Source organism: Anthonomus grandis, chromosome 14 (genome assembly GCF_022605725.1).
Source record: "Anthonomus grandis grandis chromosome 14, icAntGran1.3, whole genome shotgun sequence".
NCBI classification, from domain to species: Eukaryota; Metazoa; Arthropoda; class Insecta; order Coleoptera; family Curculionidae; genus Anthonomus; species Anthonomus grandis.
In genome coordinates this window covers 5,251,043-5,266,448 of record NC_065559.1, presented here as the reverse complement: position 1 = coordinate 5,266,448, position 15,406 = coordinate 5,251,043, and the positions used below count along the sequence as shown (strand labels likewise).

The 15,406-nt window shown below is 34.5% G+C and overlaps 2 protein-coding genes across 5 annotated transcripts in view; one reads left to right on the top strand and one right to left on the bottom strand.

Moving 5' to 3' along the window:
• The first annotated feature begins 62 nt into the window (after positions 1 to 62).
• On the top strand, positions 63 to 7,326 carry LOC126744436 (ubiquitin-fold modifier 1). Of its 3 annotated transcripts, XM_050451854.1 has the most exons (4): positions 95 to 265; positions 410 to 466; positions 3,506 to 3,636; positions 6,842 to 7,326. In XM_050451854.1, the coding sequence occupies exons 1-4, from the start codon at positions 261 to 263 to the stop codon at positions 6,907 to 6,909; spliced, it is 261 nt and encodes an 86-aa protein (XP_050307811.1). In that variant the 5' UTR covers positions 95 to 260; the 3' UTR covers positions 6,910 to 7,326. The 3 variants fall into 3 exon arrangements, with proteins under 3 accessions (XP_050307809.1, XP_050307811.1, XP_050307810.1); XM_050451852.1 differs by lacking the exons at positions 3,506 to 3,636; positions 6,842 to 7,326 and adding an exon at positions 2,126 to 3,262 and having other exon boundaries at positions 63 to 265; XM_050451853.1 differs by lacking the exon at positions 95 to 265 and having other exon boundaries at positions 393 to 466.
• LOC126744435 (coronin-7) overlaps positions 7,316 to 15,406 on the bottom strand; it is a 44,295-nt gene continuing 36,204 nt past the window's right edge. For both annotated transcript variants that reach the window (XM_050451850.1, XM_050451851.1), the window contains 3 exons: positions 14,762 to 14,858; positions 13,661 to 13,800; positions 7,316 to 8,867 (listed from right to left, as the gene is read on the bottom strand). In XM_050451850.1, coding sequence (XP_050307807.1) covers positions 8,775 to 8,867; positions 13,661 to 13,800; positions 14,762 to 14,858 — 330 coding nt within the window. In that variant the 3' untranslated portion in view covers positions 7,316 to 8,774. The remainder of the gene's footprint in view (positions 8,868 to 13,660; positions 13,801 to 14,761; positions 14,859 to 15,406) is intronic.

The window sequence follows — 15,406 nt, the reverse complement described above, 5'->3', positions numbered from 1 at the left end:
TTCTAAGGTAGATTTGCAATAGTCGCTCTTTTATTTATATTCCGTTGCGTTCATCGTAGCTGTCAGTTCTGTATGAGCGTTGTCACAAGTTGTGACAGCTGTCATCTGACCACCAACCAAATACACAAAAAAAAAACTTTGGTAAATGCGAGTGGTTATATTAATTAAATGTTGATTTTCTTGGGTTAAATTTGAATAAATAGTGCCACATAATACAACTTCAAAGTCTTATATTTTTACTTGCATTATAAACAGTTACAATGGCGTAAGTACTAATAAATTATCAGGTATTTTGGTTCTAACATATGTGGACTGATGTTAATATATTAACAAAAATTTCACATATGTTGGTTCTTGGTGCCAACAGACCAGCAGTTCATTAAAACATACTAATGAATACTATTTTTAGGTCCAAAGTTACATTTAAAATTACCCTTACTTCAGACCCGAAGCTTCCTTTTAAAGTGTAAGTACTAATATTAATATTGATGTATCTGTAGTAATAAGCATGAAAAAAGTTGAATTGATGCACCAAATCTAAGTGTATTCAGAGACCATAAATAGAGAAAAAAAATATATTGCTTCGTAATAAAGAAAGGCTTACATGCTTTCACTTTGGCTTTATTTATGTATGTTCCCGAGAGCACAAGAACCCCAAAAACATATACCATACCATAAATGGGATTCTATTAGTGCCAAATATTTTTGTTTTATTATGTCTCTATTCAATTTGTTAGAGATTATTCTGAGAGGAAAGCAGTTGGATGACAGTACTTTGTGAAAAAGTTAAAATTTTAATTTTTTATCAATTTGTCAACCTAGAAATTTACTTTTAACAGTGCTGACTAAAATTTGGTTTTCTAGGTAAGCTGGACCTAGAGCGCACATAAAAGAAGTAATGTTGATTTTGAAGCTAAATTTTTTTAAATCACACCAGTTTTAATTAGCGGTGGGTCTTGGTTAATAAGTGCTCTATTATTCCACAACACAGTAGCATCATCTGCAAACCTAGTAAACTTTCCAGAACTATTCATATCCATAATGTCATTGACATACAACAAAAATTAAAAAAATTGGGGGTTCAGTTCAATTACACCAGTATTTACTATACACTATTACTTAAATATGGCCGAAAACCAATGAATTACTCTACCTCTGAATCCACATCTCTAACTTGCACAGCAACATACTGTGAATGACACATTCAAATGCTTTTGTTAAATCACAGAATAGTGCCACTGCAAGCCCCTGATCATTTACCCCAGATAAGGCCTCTCCAATAGAGATGTGCAGATAGTATCTACTCAATACTTTAATATCTGATACATGCGAAGATTCAAGTAATTGAATCCTTCGACCCCAACTACTCATTACTCAAATACTTTTTTGAATCTCAAATTTCCAAGTCATCGGTGGCTGCTTATGCGTACTAAATATATTTTATAAGTAAAATATGGCAATATTGTTAATAAAATGAAATAAACCGCTGCCGATCAGCCCAACAATAATTAATCAGTAATAATTATTTATATTTACCTGTCGTTGTCGCCAGTCGCCACGCACTTGATACTTGGATACTCGATACCTTGTTCTAGGTAAAAGTATTTGAATTCTTTTGTCTTGCCTGAACTTAGTTACTTTTTATTAGCATAAGTATTAAAGTATCATTTTGTAACATGTTACTAAAACTTGATAACCCTCTGTTATACTCAAAAAATATAAGAAACGCCAAAGCAAGCCCTAAATTTAATATAGGTATTCATATAAAATCTTAATATTCGCCTGTATATTCACAAACAACTAACAAGTAATGACTACTTTGTAATGAATACAAAGAATCTGATACTTAGATAGAAAGTATCAGTATCTACTCGATAATTATAAAACTAATCGTTGCACATCACTACTCTCCAATAAATTAAAAATAGCTTTCGTTAGTAGATTAGTATGAACCCAAATTGAACACTTTGTTTTTGAATGCATTACAATTTTTGCTGATTAATTTAGTTGTTCAGTCCTATTGACTTTTGCTGGTAGATTTTCTCAGTCAAATTATAAAAAAATAAATATGTTCTTTGAACGCAACCTTCAAACTATTAACGGTTTTGTTTTTTTTTGTTAACAGATGACTGAGAGAACCTACCAACATGAGCCTAAGGCAAAATGAGCGACGATGGAGCATCCAATGTTACCCAAGTCTTGAAGGCCTTCCATAGGTTTCTGCAGATTTATGAAAATCCCTCTTGGGCTAAAAGCGTTACCACCGAAGAAATCAAGTCTGCATTTAAGTTGGGAAAGTTTATTGAAAGCACTGTGGCTAATTTTCAAGAAAAGGAGTTTTCCAAGAGGTTTTTCCATTTGCTTGAACTGTGGCTGATTGATAATAATTGTCATAAATTTTATACAGAATTTTTCTTTGTGGAAGCTAATAATAGACTATTGGAAAAACTTTTTAAATTTCCTAACATTAAAGAAAGTACCTTGGATATTGGAGTTAGGATATATACATCTATGTATCCCAAAGAAAGGTTTCAAGAATGTATTGAAAATCTCATTTTAAAAACAAATTCAAACAAAGCAATCGCAGACTTTGTTAAAGCATGTGTCACAGACTCATGTTCGGTGGAGTACAGTATAATATTAAACAAATGGAGTGATTATTGCAAAATTGGAATGAAAGATCAACTAAAATCTGAAATAGATTCTTATTTATCATTATACAATGTGGAAGAAAACTTACCCAGGCTTATAGGCATGTTGGGTTCAAAAAAAAGTATCTTAGTAGATAATAGTGGTAATGAAGTCATTTTAGAATGTCTTCTTAACAAAATGACGGATAGAAGCCTTTTATCCAAAAAATTTTGGCTAGTGTTGTTTCAGAAATTAGATATGAAAGATGTAACCTCTACATGTAAAAACTACCCCACGTTCTTCCAATCTTTGTTCAATTTTATTGAGTATATTGGGGGTATGATGACCAAGGACCAAAGTGAATTAGCCGAGTGGAAAAGTGATCCAAGTGTCTCCTTTTGCCATGAAATATCATATTTCGAACTAGTGGTATTTTTAAAATCACTCTCTTGCGAGAGTGACTTGAACATTGATGTTTTAAATAGGTTAGAAAAGGCTAAGGAATTCTCAAACTCAGATTTATGGACACAAATAATAAGTGATATTTTTGATTAGTTGTCTAAAAGCTGAAATATGGTTAATGTTTGATTTGTATAATTTATTTATTGAATTGTAGCATGCCTTTATGTAATATATATATTATTTTTGTATTATTTTACAAAAAATTGGTTTTTGTTATTTTTAATTAACAAAATCTTATATCTTGTGACCCTATGTCATCACTATGACTAATATCATTTACAAATAATTCGCTACCTGCTGGCTTCTAGCTTAAATTTAAAAATAAAGGTATTAGAAGGAGGGAGCAGAGAATTTCTTGTGCATACTGTATAGAGTAAATGCCTTTGGTATGAGATAAGTATGTTTTTTGCAGGTTAAGCGTTCCAGAGCAAACACCCTTTACAGCAGTATTGAAATTCGCAGCTGAAGAGTTCAAGGTACCCCCGGCGACTTCTGCTATAATCACAGATGATGGAGTGGGTATCAATCCTCAACAAACTGCAGGTAGGAAACAACTCAATTTTGACATGAATAATTGCAGTCAAACACCAACAACTAGTTTCAAACTATGTTTTCTAAAGAAGATTTATTTTTAAATTGTTGACATCTACACAATGAAGTAATGCTTTTTATATCAGAATTAAATTTAGAGTTAACAGTGAAAATTCACGTCCCCATTATAGAGCCTTGAGGAACATTAATTTTTAAGTACTACTCAAATGGATCATTACCACTTATCCAATTATCTAGGTGTGAATCAAAAACTTAAAGGCTTTTAAGTGAAAAAACAATATAATTTAATTTAACATGCGAAAATCCAGCACAGCCTTAGATGTAGTAAATTTATATTCCTGATTGCTCGTGATATCATTGATCACATTTACGAGACTGTAGTTTTTCCTAAAGACAAACAAATCCATCTACTTCCTGAATAATATACATTTAATAGAAGGGAGAGACCTATATGTCCTTAGGAACCTTTCACAATGTATTTTAACGGTGTTAATTGCATATTTTAGGAAATATAACATAGTGACTCTATCTCACTTCATACTTGAGAACCTAATTTACATGAAAAATAATGAACGCTCCTTCAGAGTGCACATAGAGAATATGGTCAATTGAACTTATCATTAGATTAAAAATGAAACACGATGTCTTGTCGGTAAACTGTATCTATAATTTTGATGAGCTTTTTAGCCCTAGATCCTCAAATTATTTTGGATATTTAACTTTGCAAGCAATTTCCTTCAGCAGGATAAATTTTACAATTATGTATATACAATATTTACAGTAGTATAAAACTAAGTGGATATTACTTTAATGTGAAAAAAATCTTTCATTCTTATTTAAATTTAAAATTAGTTGGGGTTTTCTTGTAGTTTCTCAAATTTCTTAAGAATGGGGAATCTGTACCTAGAATTTCTGTTCTCTCTTATTCTACATAGTGGCTCCATGTTGTGTGATCTTGATGAATTAGCTCAATCTCTGTCCTCTGATAGAGCTGTTCATTTCTTGGATTCAAATGTGATTTTTGAGGGTGTCGCATTTTTGTTACTGCTAGAAGAGTTGATGTTTCTGCAGTTTTTATGTTATTTAGAGAAGGTGGTCTAAGATTAAGAAATATTGTGTGGCCATATTCTGAAATAGGTTTGCAGATTGATTTGTAAATTTTTGTGGCAAATTCCATGTTGCATCTTGTACGTTAATGCCTGGGAATGCTTTGCTCGGTTAATTGAATTAGTTTTTCTGGTATAGTTTTATGGTCTTGAGTATATTTGTTGAAGGTTAGTGGCAGCTTCGGAACTAGATTTTGCATGTGTAGTACTTCTTTCTGTGGACTTGTAGTACTCCTTGTTGTGGACTAAATTCCTGGAATTTTTAATTATTGCTTTTAATTTGTAATTTTCTGCTTTCTAAAGAGTTTCTTATTATTTCTCCCTTTAACATTAAGCAGTCGACACTCTCGTGATGGAGTTTATATTTTTTTTGTAGCTTTATAGAACCTGAATAGTTTTATTTTACTAGACATTGCGTAGCATATTGTTCGCTCCTTGTAGATGTATAGTCTGTTTTTCCGAAAACACTGCCTAGTGTCAATGTTATATTCTTTGATAAATCTATTGAATGAATGAATTGTCGAACAGTGGGTTGCCAAGGCAGTTGTGCATATAGGTCTCCTGATGGACCCGTCATGCCCCACCGGGGTTTACCAGAGCCCAACGGCCTTAGAGAAACCGATAAGGCTCTCTGGTCTGAAGGACTTAAAGTCACTCGGTACACTGAAAGTGTTACCCAAGTATTTGAACCTGGCGCGCGTGAGTGCTGGGCACTTCCCGACTACATGGTCAACGGTTTCATCCTCCTCACAGCACCATCGGCATTCCCGGTTGTCCGCAATACCGATAGTATGGAGATGGCTTCTTAAGTGCCAGTGACCGGTTAAAAGACCTGTCATTAGCCGAATTTCGCGTCTTTTTAGGCGTAGTAGATTTTTGGTGAGACAGGCAGAGGGCCCCCACCTATGTGCGCTTTGGCCTGTCTCATACCAGGGGAACAGTCCATCTTCGGTCCACTTGTCCAGCAGACCCTTCATTGACGCGACCGCAACGCATTTGGCGATACCAACTATGGGTTCCGGCCCCATCGGCACATTCGCGGATCCCAGTTTGGCAAGAGAGTCCGCTTCCTCATTACCTGCATGGCCTGCGTGGCCAGGTATCCAGACGAGCTGGACCCTGCAGCCAACCTGCACCAGTTTTTTCAGGACTTTTATCACTGCCCATCAGAAGGAGAGGACATTCCTGTATGTCCCGTGACCAAATTTTTGCGTGACCGGTCTCGCCAGCACGTAGTTCGCCGAGGACGTATAGCTTGTACGCAGTCCTCATTGCCTCGAATTGCACAACGAGGTCCAGAGGCGGAAGGCTCAGCAGAGTCTCAAGCGCTCTAGTTGGCGCCGTCCGCATGGAACCGCAAGACGTTGGACTCTGTCCAATTGAGCACGAATTTTCGCTTTCTCCGTACATGGCCACCAAACGATAGCCCCGTATGTGAGAAGAGGTCTCACAATGTGCGAGTAGATCCAGTGGAGGATCTTAGAAGACAGACCACAGGTATTGCCGAAAGCCCACCTGCAGGCCCTTAGCGCGCAGGTGGCATTCTGGTGTCTTCATGATCGTGCCAGGAGAGTTTGGGATCTAACTTGATTCCCAGAAATCCTGGGAGTAATGCAGCTGCACGCCACCTAGAGATATAACAGGGGGCGTGCCAAATTTATTTTTCGTGATAAATCTATTTTTGAGTTTTTATTCAGGAGCTAGCTCCATAATGCTGGGAATGTACTGTCTAGAATACAGCAGTTGTGTTGATTCTATGTACGGTTTTAAGGTACATGATTGATCACATCTACATCTTCAGCATTAGAGGTGGTACCAATGAATATTTAGTTAAGTTGCAACTCATCAATTAGCCTTAAATTAAAGACATGGGAAATATTAGGATATTTGTTTGGCAAATAAAAAATCCTCTCTGTATCCGGAATATTCCTTGGATACTATTAAAAAAAATGAGCATTTACTAAATCTGCATTTTTTAATTTATCAGGTACACCAAAATACGTATTATTGCATATTCCTTACATTACATCATTTAATTGCTCTGATATTTCTCAATAATTCTGTTCGTACATTTATAATTTTGTTTTCAGGCAACGTCTTTCTCAAACACGGATCTGAGCTCAGGCTTATACCAAGGGACAGAGTAGGAAGTGTTTAGCTTATTTTTTTTTAAATATATTGCATTCCGACTTTATACGTTTTCACTTAATAATTTTCCAACAAATTAAGGAAATTTGTTCCTTTCTAATTTAAAGAGAATTTTAAAAGCTTCTGTAGATTTATTGCTTTATTTAATGCGTTAAAAGGATTTTTCAATTATGTTTTTTTTTTTGTTTTAAAATATTTATTATTGTTTTGCCTAAATACTTATATGTCATAAAATGTATATAAATTTACCAATATATTTTTTTGTATGCAGGATTCTGCTATTGTTAATAAATACATGAAAAACCACTTATATTAGGAATGTATACAGACACAAAGTAAAAAATATGTAAATACTTTTTATCCAGTGCTTCGCCTTATTGTCTTAAAATACCCAAATTCATAAATAAAACCCGACATTCGTTTTGTATATAGAGCGATTTATTTACCATCGTATGAAACTACACTAGGGAAACACTAATTGTATATCATCATTAGATGTAAAATCAATACACAGATACAAAATTAAAAAATAAGTTACAAACAAATTGTATAAATACATTACCATTACTATAGCACTTACATCACTATGTACTATCCTTTATGGCGTATGAAAATACCGCTACTATTATATGTTTTAGTTGTTGGAGAGTATTTTTGAGCATAAGTTCACAGTAAAACAAACTTGCTGCTAATCTAGTGTGTGTGAAAATAAAAATTATTTTCTGAGTACAGTGAGAAAAGAAGCTTAACTATTGGTTCAAGTAAGTTGCAACAAAAAACACAGGTTAATTTCAATTGATAATGTAGTAAAGATTCATTAAAATAGTGTATAAAAGCTATAAAAAAGTTTGGCACACTTACATGGAATGTGTGTGACGACCTTTATAAGCAAAATATTGTATGAATATCGCCTAATCTAAGTTTTATTTAAAGATAAATGAACCAAAATTCTTATTTTACCAAATATTTTGGTGCTAATTTACCACAGAGAGCCAAAAACTTACATTGACTAGATGAAATGTCACCATCACCATAATACTTAAAACAATATGCGCTAAATGCAAATTTATGCTTAAGAGATCATTGGTACGTTTAAGGAAGGAGAATGGCACATCAAGCGTGATATGAATGCAAATACTGCAGGGTAGACAGCTTATTGGAATTATGTTTAAATTGAATTTTAAAACTCGAAAGAGAACATGTAAAAATAGAAATAATCCCCGTCCCTATATAACAGGAGAAATTACGTTATTTTATTGCCGAATTTTGTGAATACACTGTAGATAATAAAATAGTGTCGGCCCTAAGCATTAATTTTAATACCGGCCAAACGTACATGTTTTACAAATTACGTTTAACTACAGGCAGGAAGAGACGCCCTTAAGGGTTATGTGCATATGTATAGTATGCATTAAAATTTTGTGAAAATTGCACGTGTGAAAATATTCTTACATATATTACTTTCTGTATGTATCTTAAAGAGTTGTCCTTAATATTTAATTTCAGAATTCATTTAGTTTAATATAAAATTGAAAAATATTAAATACCCATGAAGCTTTTATGAGAACAATAAGATTCACAGCGAACTTTTTACAGTACAACGGTTTTTAAACCAATTAAAAAACATAAAAAAAGCTGTTCAGGCATGATCATTAAGAAATCGAGCATAAACTTGAGAATACAACACCATCAAAATCGATCGTTTAATATTGAATTAAAAAAAGCTTAATAAGCGATATCTTTTCTTAATACTAAAATTATTTTAAGTTATAAAGTATAAAAAGCGAGATTTTCTTCGAAGACCTCGAAAATCACAAATAAAATAAATCGAAGCCTACATATGTACTGACATATTTTTTTTTGCTAAAACGGCGTTCATTCATTCCACTCCTTCTCGTCTACGCCTTCCATCTCGTCTTGTTCTAGCTTCAGGTTCACTTCTAATCTATTACTCACCGATTTTTGTATCTGAAATGAAGATATATTTGTAGAGTGTTCATAATTACAACACTAATTTTAACATGCTGAAATCAACCAACCAAAAAGCTCTCCAGCTAGTTTAATTAATAAAAGTATACACGTTTGGCGAGTTGAATCTTAAGCGGCCCACTCACGAGCGAGCATGTTCGTCAACATGCTCCTCAACATGTTGCGGTGGCCACACACAATTGCAAATTTTGATCGAACATCAGTTTAACAAGTGCGCACATTCAGTCGAAGTCGGCCCATTGTAAATCGTCGGAACCAACAGACTTTCGAAACTACTTAAGAATGGATGAGACTGCATTTACAATACTGCTAAATCTTGTGAGACCCAACATAGAAAAAAAAAACACTGTAATGAAAGAATCAGTTAGCGCAGAAGAATGATTGGTAGCTACATTACGTTTTTTGGCTACGGGAAGGAGTTATGAAGACCTGAAGTTTAGTACTATAATGTCACCACAACTGTTGGGACAGCTCATTCCAGAAACTTGTCAACAGATCTACGATGTGCTAAGAGAAAACTACTTAAAGGTATGTAGGTATTTATTTGCATTATTTTTATTTATAACATCTGTAACTAAAACAAATTATAAATTATAAGCTGGCAACTTCACGTTTAGCTCGAATTGCCTTTGTTGCTGTGTAGAGTAAGAAATTCGCCTAGTTCTGTCTCGGGCTGCACTTGTGTGTCTGGCATTAGCGAATGAGAGGCTGAGACAGAGTTTGAAGCTGAATTGGAGTACCCGCAATAACCACTGCGTTGTATTTGCGACAACGGTTGCTGCTCAAAATTGGAGGTGGCAGATTCAGTATGAGTGTTATTGCGTTGTCGACTGATGGGCGAATAATTGGGGTATTGATGTGCAGAAGGATATTGATAATTATTGTGCAAATACTGCGGAGGATATTGCCCGGCATATGAAACCCCTGATCCCATAGGTTGAGGGTAATGCATTTGTTGCAAAGGCTTTGCTGCCACAGCAGATTGCTCTGTGAGATTTCCTAGTTTGCCGTGAAAAATTACATCTGCAATTAGTTTTTCGGCTATTATTCTTTGCTTTGCATCCATATCATTTAGTTGTAAGTCGATATTTTGCCCATAAATGCTCAGTTCTCTTCTCTGGGAATCATCACCTTTCAAAAAAGTTACATCTAGAAATTCCAGTTTCTTTTTCTCTGAAGATGTCTTAGGTACTTTAGGCGTGGTGTAGCTGAACTGCGCGATGTTGTAGATTCGGTTGACGGGGTTGCCGGAGACAGTAAATTTTCGACCTTAAATAAATGAAATAAAATAAGCAAATGAACAGGGAAATCAGTTGTCTAATAATCTAGATGTTTTTTCTTTCAGATACCGTCAACATCGTCCGAATGGACTGCAATTGCCCAAGATTTCAAGACCATGATATTGATGGTAAACATGTGGCAATTAAAAAACCTTGCAACAGTGGATCATATTGTACTCCTTTTAGCGGTAGTAAATGCCAAATACGAATTTCTCTATGTTTACACTGGAAGCAATGGCAGAACTTCAGATGGGGGGATTTTGCAAGAAACTGACTTCTACGATGGTTTACGTAACAACACATTAAATCTACCATTGCCCAGAGAACTACCGGGAAGAAATGTTGCATTGCCATATGTTTTTGTTGGAGACTCAGCATTTCCTTTAGAAAAAAACATAATGAAGCCTTATGCACAAAAAAATATTACACATGACGAAAACATTTTTAATTATAGGCTTAGCAGAGGAAGGAGAGTTGTTGAAAACGCCTTTGGCATTTTAAATTCACGTTTTGGGGTTTTTCAAAGAAGTTTTGCTATTAAATTGGAAAATGTAGATGCAGTTATACTTGCTTGTTGTGCCCTGCACAATTTTTTAACACGCTACAGCAAGAATTATTTGCAAGCCTCTGCAGATGTTGAAAACGCTGACACTGGTGAAATTACAAAGGCAGATTGGCGTGAAAAAGTAAATCAGCTTATTGGTCTAGAACAAGTAAGAGGGAGACAGCCAACAAAATTGAGAGAAAGCAAAATAAGGGATTTGTATAAGGATTATTACGTTAGTGATTATGGAAGTATACCTTTCCAAGAAATAATGATTAATCGTCATTGAATTAAGCAGCGGGTAACAATTAAATTTTGTAATGTTCTTTAGAGGTGTTTTTTTAACTATTTTTTTTAGTGTAAGTACCTATGATCTTATCTATAAAATACATCTGCTTTGTGACTTCGAAAATATATATTATATCTTCCTTACCTGTGAATTCTTACTTTCCTCATCACTCTCAATCTCAATCATAGAAGATTTGCCTTTTCTTACAGTTTCACAATCAGCCGTAAATAAAAGAAGCTCATAATACCAAAGAGAAGGTTCATATACATCAAGTGAGGTCCCCGTTCCTTTTGACTTGATTACTTTTCTGAGTTCTCTTCGAAACGATGCCCGTAAACATTTTATTTTTTTATTTACAAATTCTTTATCCGCATCAGGAAAAATAGACTTGCATTTTTCTAATGTTTGTTTGAATATTGCTTGTCTTATTTGTTCTTTTTTCACAAGCAAGGCAGGGATTCGTAAAGTTCTATAAACTCTTTCCAGAACTCTTTATTGTCGCTGAAAGATTTTTTTTTAATGTGTCCTCTTCGCAATACTGGGTACGACTAACCACGCTGACGTCGGCAACCTGACACAGCGGCACACACGTTGCAACATGCTCGGCTCTCGTTGCGGTTTTTCGATATTTTCCAAAAACCGGCAACTTGGTAGCATGTTGCGCAACTTAGCCACACACCAACAAATTTGTCGTCACCAACCACGTTAACGAACATGCTCGCTCGTGAGTGGGCCGCTTTACGGATTAAGTTTTAATGTATTAGACCTAATAGATAGAGAGTAGACAGAGAACGACTGCATCGGTAACCTCCCACCGATAGCGACGTCGATTCTCAGTACCGCTCGCAATGTGAATTTATTTTTGGCTTGCTCGCAGTGATGTTTAGCAAGCGCTTGGAGATGGGTAGGTTAGCCTCGAATCGAGTATTGGAATTTTACGCGCACACGAAAGATAAAAATTTCTGTTGTTTTTTAACGTGCTCATAATCGCAAGTCAAAAAAACAACTTTAATATGCTCAAATCTTTAAAACCTTTGGTGAAAACTAAATACAATATTCTAAAATAAAATGAAAAATAACTCTCTTAAACAAAATAATAATTCTAATTAAATGGATTATTTAATAAGGTGTTCAAATACACCTCCTTGTTGGACTTCACAGTATCCCAACCTGTCGTAAAATTCTCTACGTACATTGGCTAACATTTCAGGTGTAATGGACCTAGAAATATTAATAATAATAATTAAGTCGCAATTCGTCCAAATTAACGGCTCTTTCATGTCGGTGTTGGTAAAGAATTTACCAGTTTAAGAAGTAGTCGCGAGGCGTCAGATCTGGAGATCGCGGAGGCCATGGTATGGTACCTCTTGTGGAAATAAGCCGTTCAGGAAAAGTGTTTGTTAACTAGTCCTGCACTTGTCTAGCGTTGTGAGCGGGACATCCGTCTTGTTGAAACCAAATTTCCTCAAAATTAACATCCAAGTTTCGTACAGCGGGTATAATATTTTGTTGCAATAAAAGTAAATATCTCTCAGAGTTTAAGGTACCATCAATAAAAATAGGCCCTACAATGTGATTGGCTACCAGTCCAAACATTTACCTTTTGCGGGTATTGAGTTCGTAAAGGTACACTCAAATGTAGATTTTCCCGAGACCAATATCTCACGACTGAAGAATTATGTCGACCTAGAAGAGACCCGTCTGTAAATAAAATATTACTTGTGACGTCGTTTTGATCAATTTTTTCTCTTACACAAACTCCAAGCGTTTTATTTGACCTTCTGGAAAAATTTCTTGAGTGTTTTTAATTTTATAGGCTTTGTACTTATTTCTTTTCAAAATATCACGCACTGTACGACTTGGAATATCAATTTCTTCAGAAATTTGGGAGCTAGAACAAGGTTCACTTACTTCCACAAAAGCACACACCTTGACCTCCTTTTCAATCCTAGCGCCAGGTGTTTGACGAGGTTCCTGATCGCCACTAGAACATTTTGCACACCGATTTACACATCCCGACTGCTCAAACTTATGCCAGATATTATAAATTGTTTTAGCAGTAGGGACTTGCTGATCAGGATATGCAAATATAAAACGGCCGACAACTTCTTCTGCACTATCCGCATGACAATACCATTTAATGATATTAATCTTTTGATCAACAGTAAAAATCATTTTTATTTTATTACTGTATCCGTCTTCGTACCAAAGGTTGAAATAAATTGTAAACATGATCGGCTAATACGTACATAGGTATGCGAGGAATTGCAACCGAACTTTAACCGGACTGATAAGCGCAACGACGACGCGATAGCCGCCCAGGATCCGTCTCCTTCTTACACATTACGCAAAAATCATATTCGAAATTTTTCAACCGCCGAACGTGTATATTCCCAAAGTAATGGCAATATGCAATATAAATTTTGTTAAAGTTACTGATATTGACTTGTTAATATGGTCTAAAAGATTTGTGCAATCAGGCATTACACTGTAGATTTTGTATTTATTAACTTATAAATATGACGTAATTTTCCTTATCTTATATGGTAAAAAATGCACTACAATGAGAAATATGTTTAGTAGGGACCCAAATATCGCATTTTTAATTACTGTATTGAAAATTGAGATTCGAACTGGACATGAAAAAATGCCTATTTACCTCTTCTTGTTTATTCTTTGTCTGAGACGATAACTCGGGACTCCACGCCAATTTATTATAAGGCTTTGACGTTCCTATAAATGGACTAGATGCCGATTTGTTTATGGTCCTGTTATCTTGTGTGGGCTGAGTTTCCGTTACTAAAATGATTATTAATACGTATATAAGTTAATGGTAAATGTGAATGTAAATGTTCTATAATTTAAGATGTTCTGGTTGTGTAATTCAGTGTAAGTTAACAGACACATCGTTAAGGTTATTTTTCATCGTAAATGTAACATAAAATTTGAAACTAAGCGCCAATGAAATACTAAGATTTAGTAATTCATTGCATCCTCCTACGATTACCAAATAGTAGTGGCAAAAAGTAGATAGACTATTAAAAAATATAGGAATTCTGGACGCTGGTATACAACAATTGTTATTTTATGACAAACTTGTCATTAGTATTTCGTAAAATAATTTTTATCATTAATTACAGCTTGACATCTGCGCGGCATAGATTTTATAAGCATGTAGAGTAAACCAACAAATAAATCATGTTTATTGGAATAATTCATTGTTCTTAAGTTTTTGTCGATAATTTCCACAATTTTAGATTGGGTTAAGATCCTGGGAAATTGGAATAGCTACTTTACAACAGAAATTTATTCCTCATTGAAAGATCGTCTTACATGCTACAAAGAATGTTTAATGAATATTTTCTTAGAGCTAAAAGCATACGATTTTTAAGAGTATCAAGGGTCTTAAGCCTATATATTAGTCCCTATAATATTTTGCAGATATTAGCTTGGAGATACACTTTATATTCCTTAGTCTTTAGATCAATGGATTAATGGAAGTACATGCATCTCAATTGAAAACCATTCCAGATTATTATTAAACAGTAAGAACGTTAGCAAAATGTGTAGTGTATCTACTTTTGGCCAATACTGCAATAACAGATAAAAGGTACATTAAAGAAAACCATTCTCATAAATCCAAAATAACCTAATGAAACATCAATAAAAGTTCATAATTCGTGCTCATAACACGTCTGCAATTATTTGCTTTCAATAATTGCACATATGAGATATGACTATTTTCTACTATAGTACTTACATGACTCCATTCCGTCAGGTTTCAAGCTGATCCTCTGAACCGGTTTATCTTTACCAGTAAACCACTCTGAACTCGAACATGTAGGAGACCACGTAACCTACAAATATAATTATTTATGTGACAAATGTAGAAAATTCTTCTTTTTTGTAAATGGGAATTTTTTGTTCTGTTCTGGATTCCAGACATGTATATAGCAATCAAAAAACCTCATTAGGTCGACTGCAGTGTGACCCATCAAATAATATTATGTCACTTTTATTGTTGTTTACTGTTTATTTTATTACAAAATTCTTTCGTTGCATTAAGCGGAAGTAGTATCCTCAGGTTTTGAGTCAATTGATGAGTTCTGCCTATTATTATCCACTTTATGAACTGAAAATAGTATGCCAAAGGCATAAAAAAGGCATTTAAAGGCATTTAAAATTTGCATAAAAAAAGCTTCTACTGCATGGACTCTCTTAATTTCTCAATAAATGCTAAAGAATACTTAGGCGAAACCTTTAGAATAAAAATAAAAGCACTAGAAATAGATTTATGACACAAGTTACCTAAAATTGTCACGTCTCAGACACGACTTTTAAAAATTTCGTTGAAAAAGAACCGAATCGATGGATTTTCGTGATTTTTTTCAATAAAAGCTAAAGA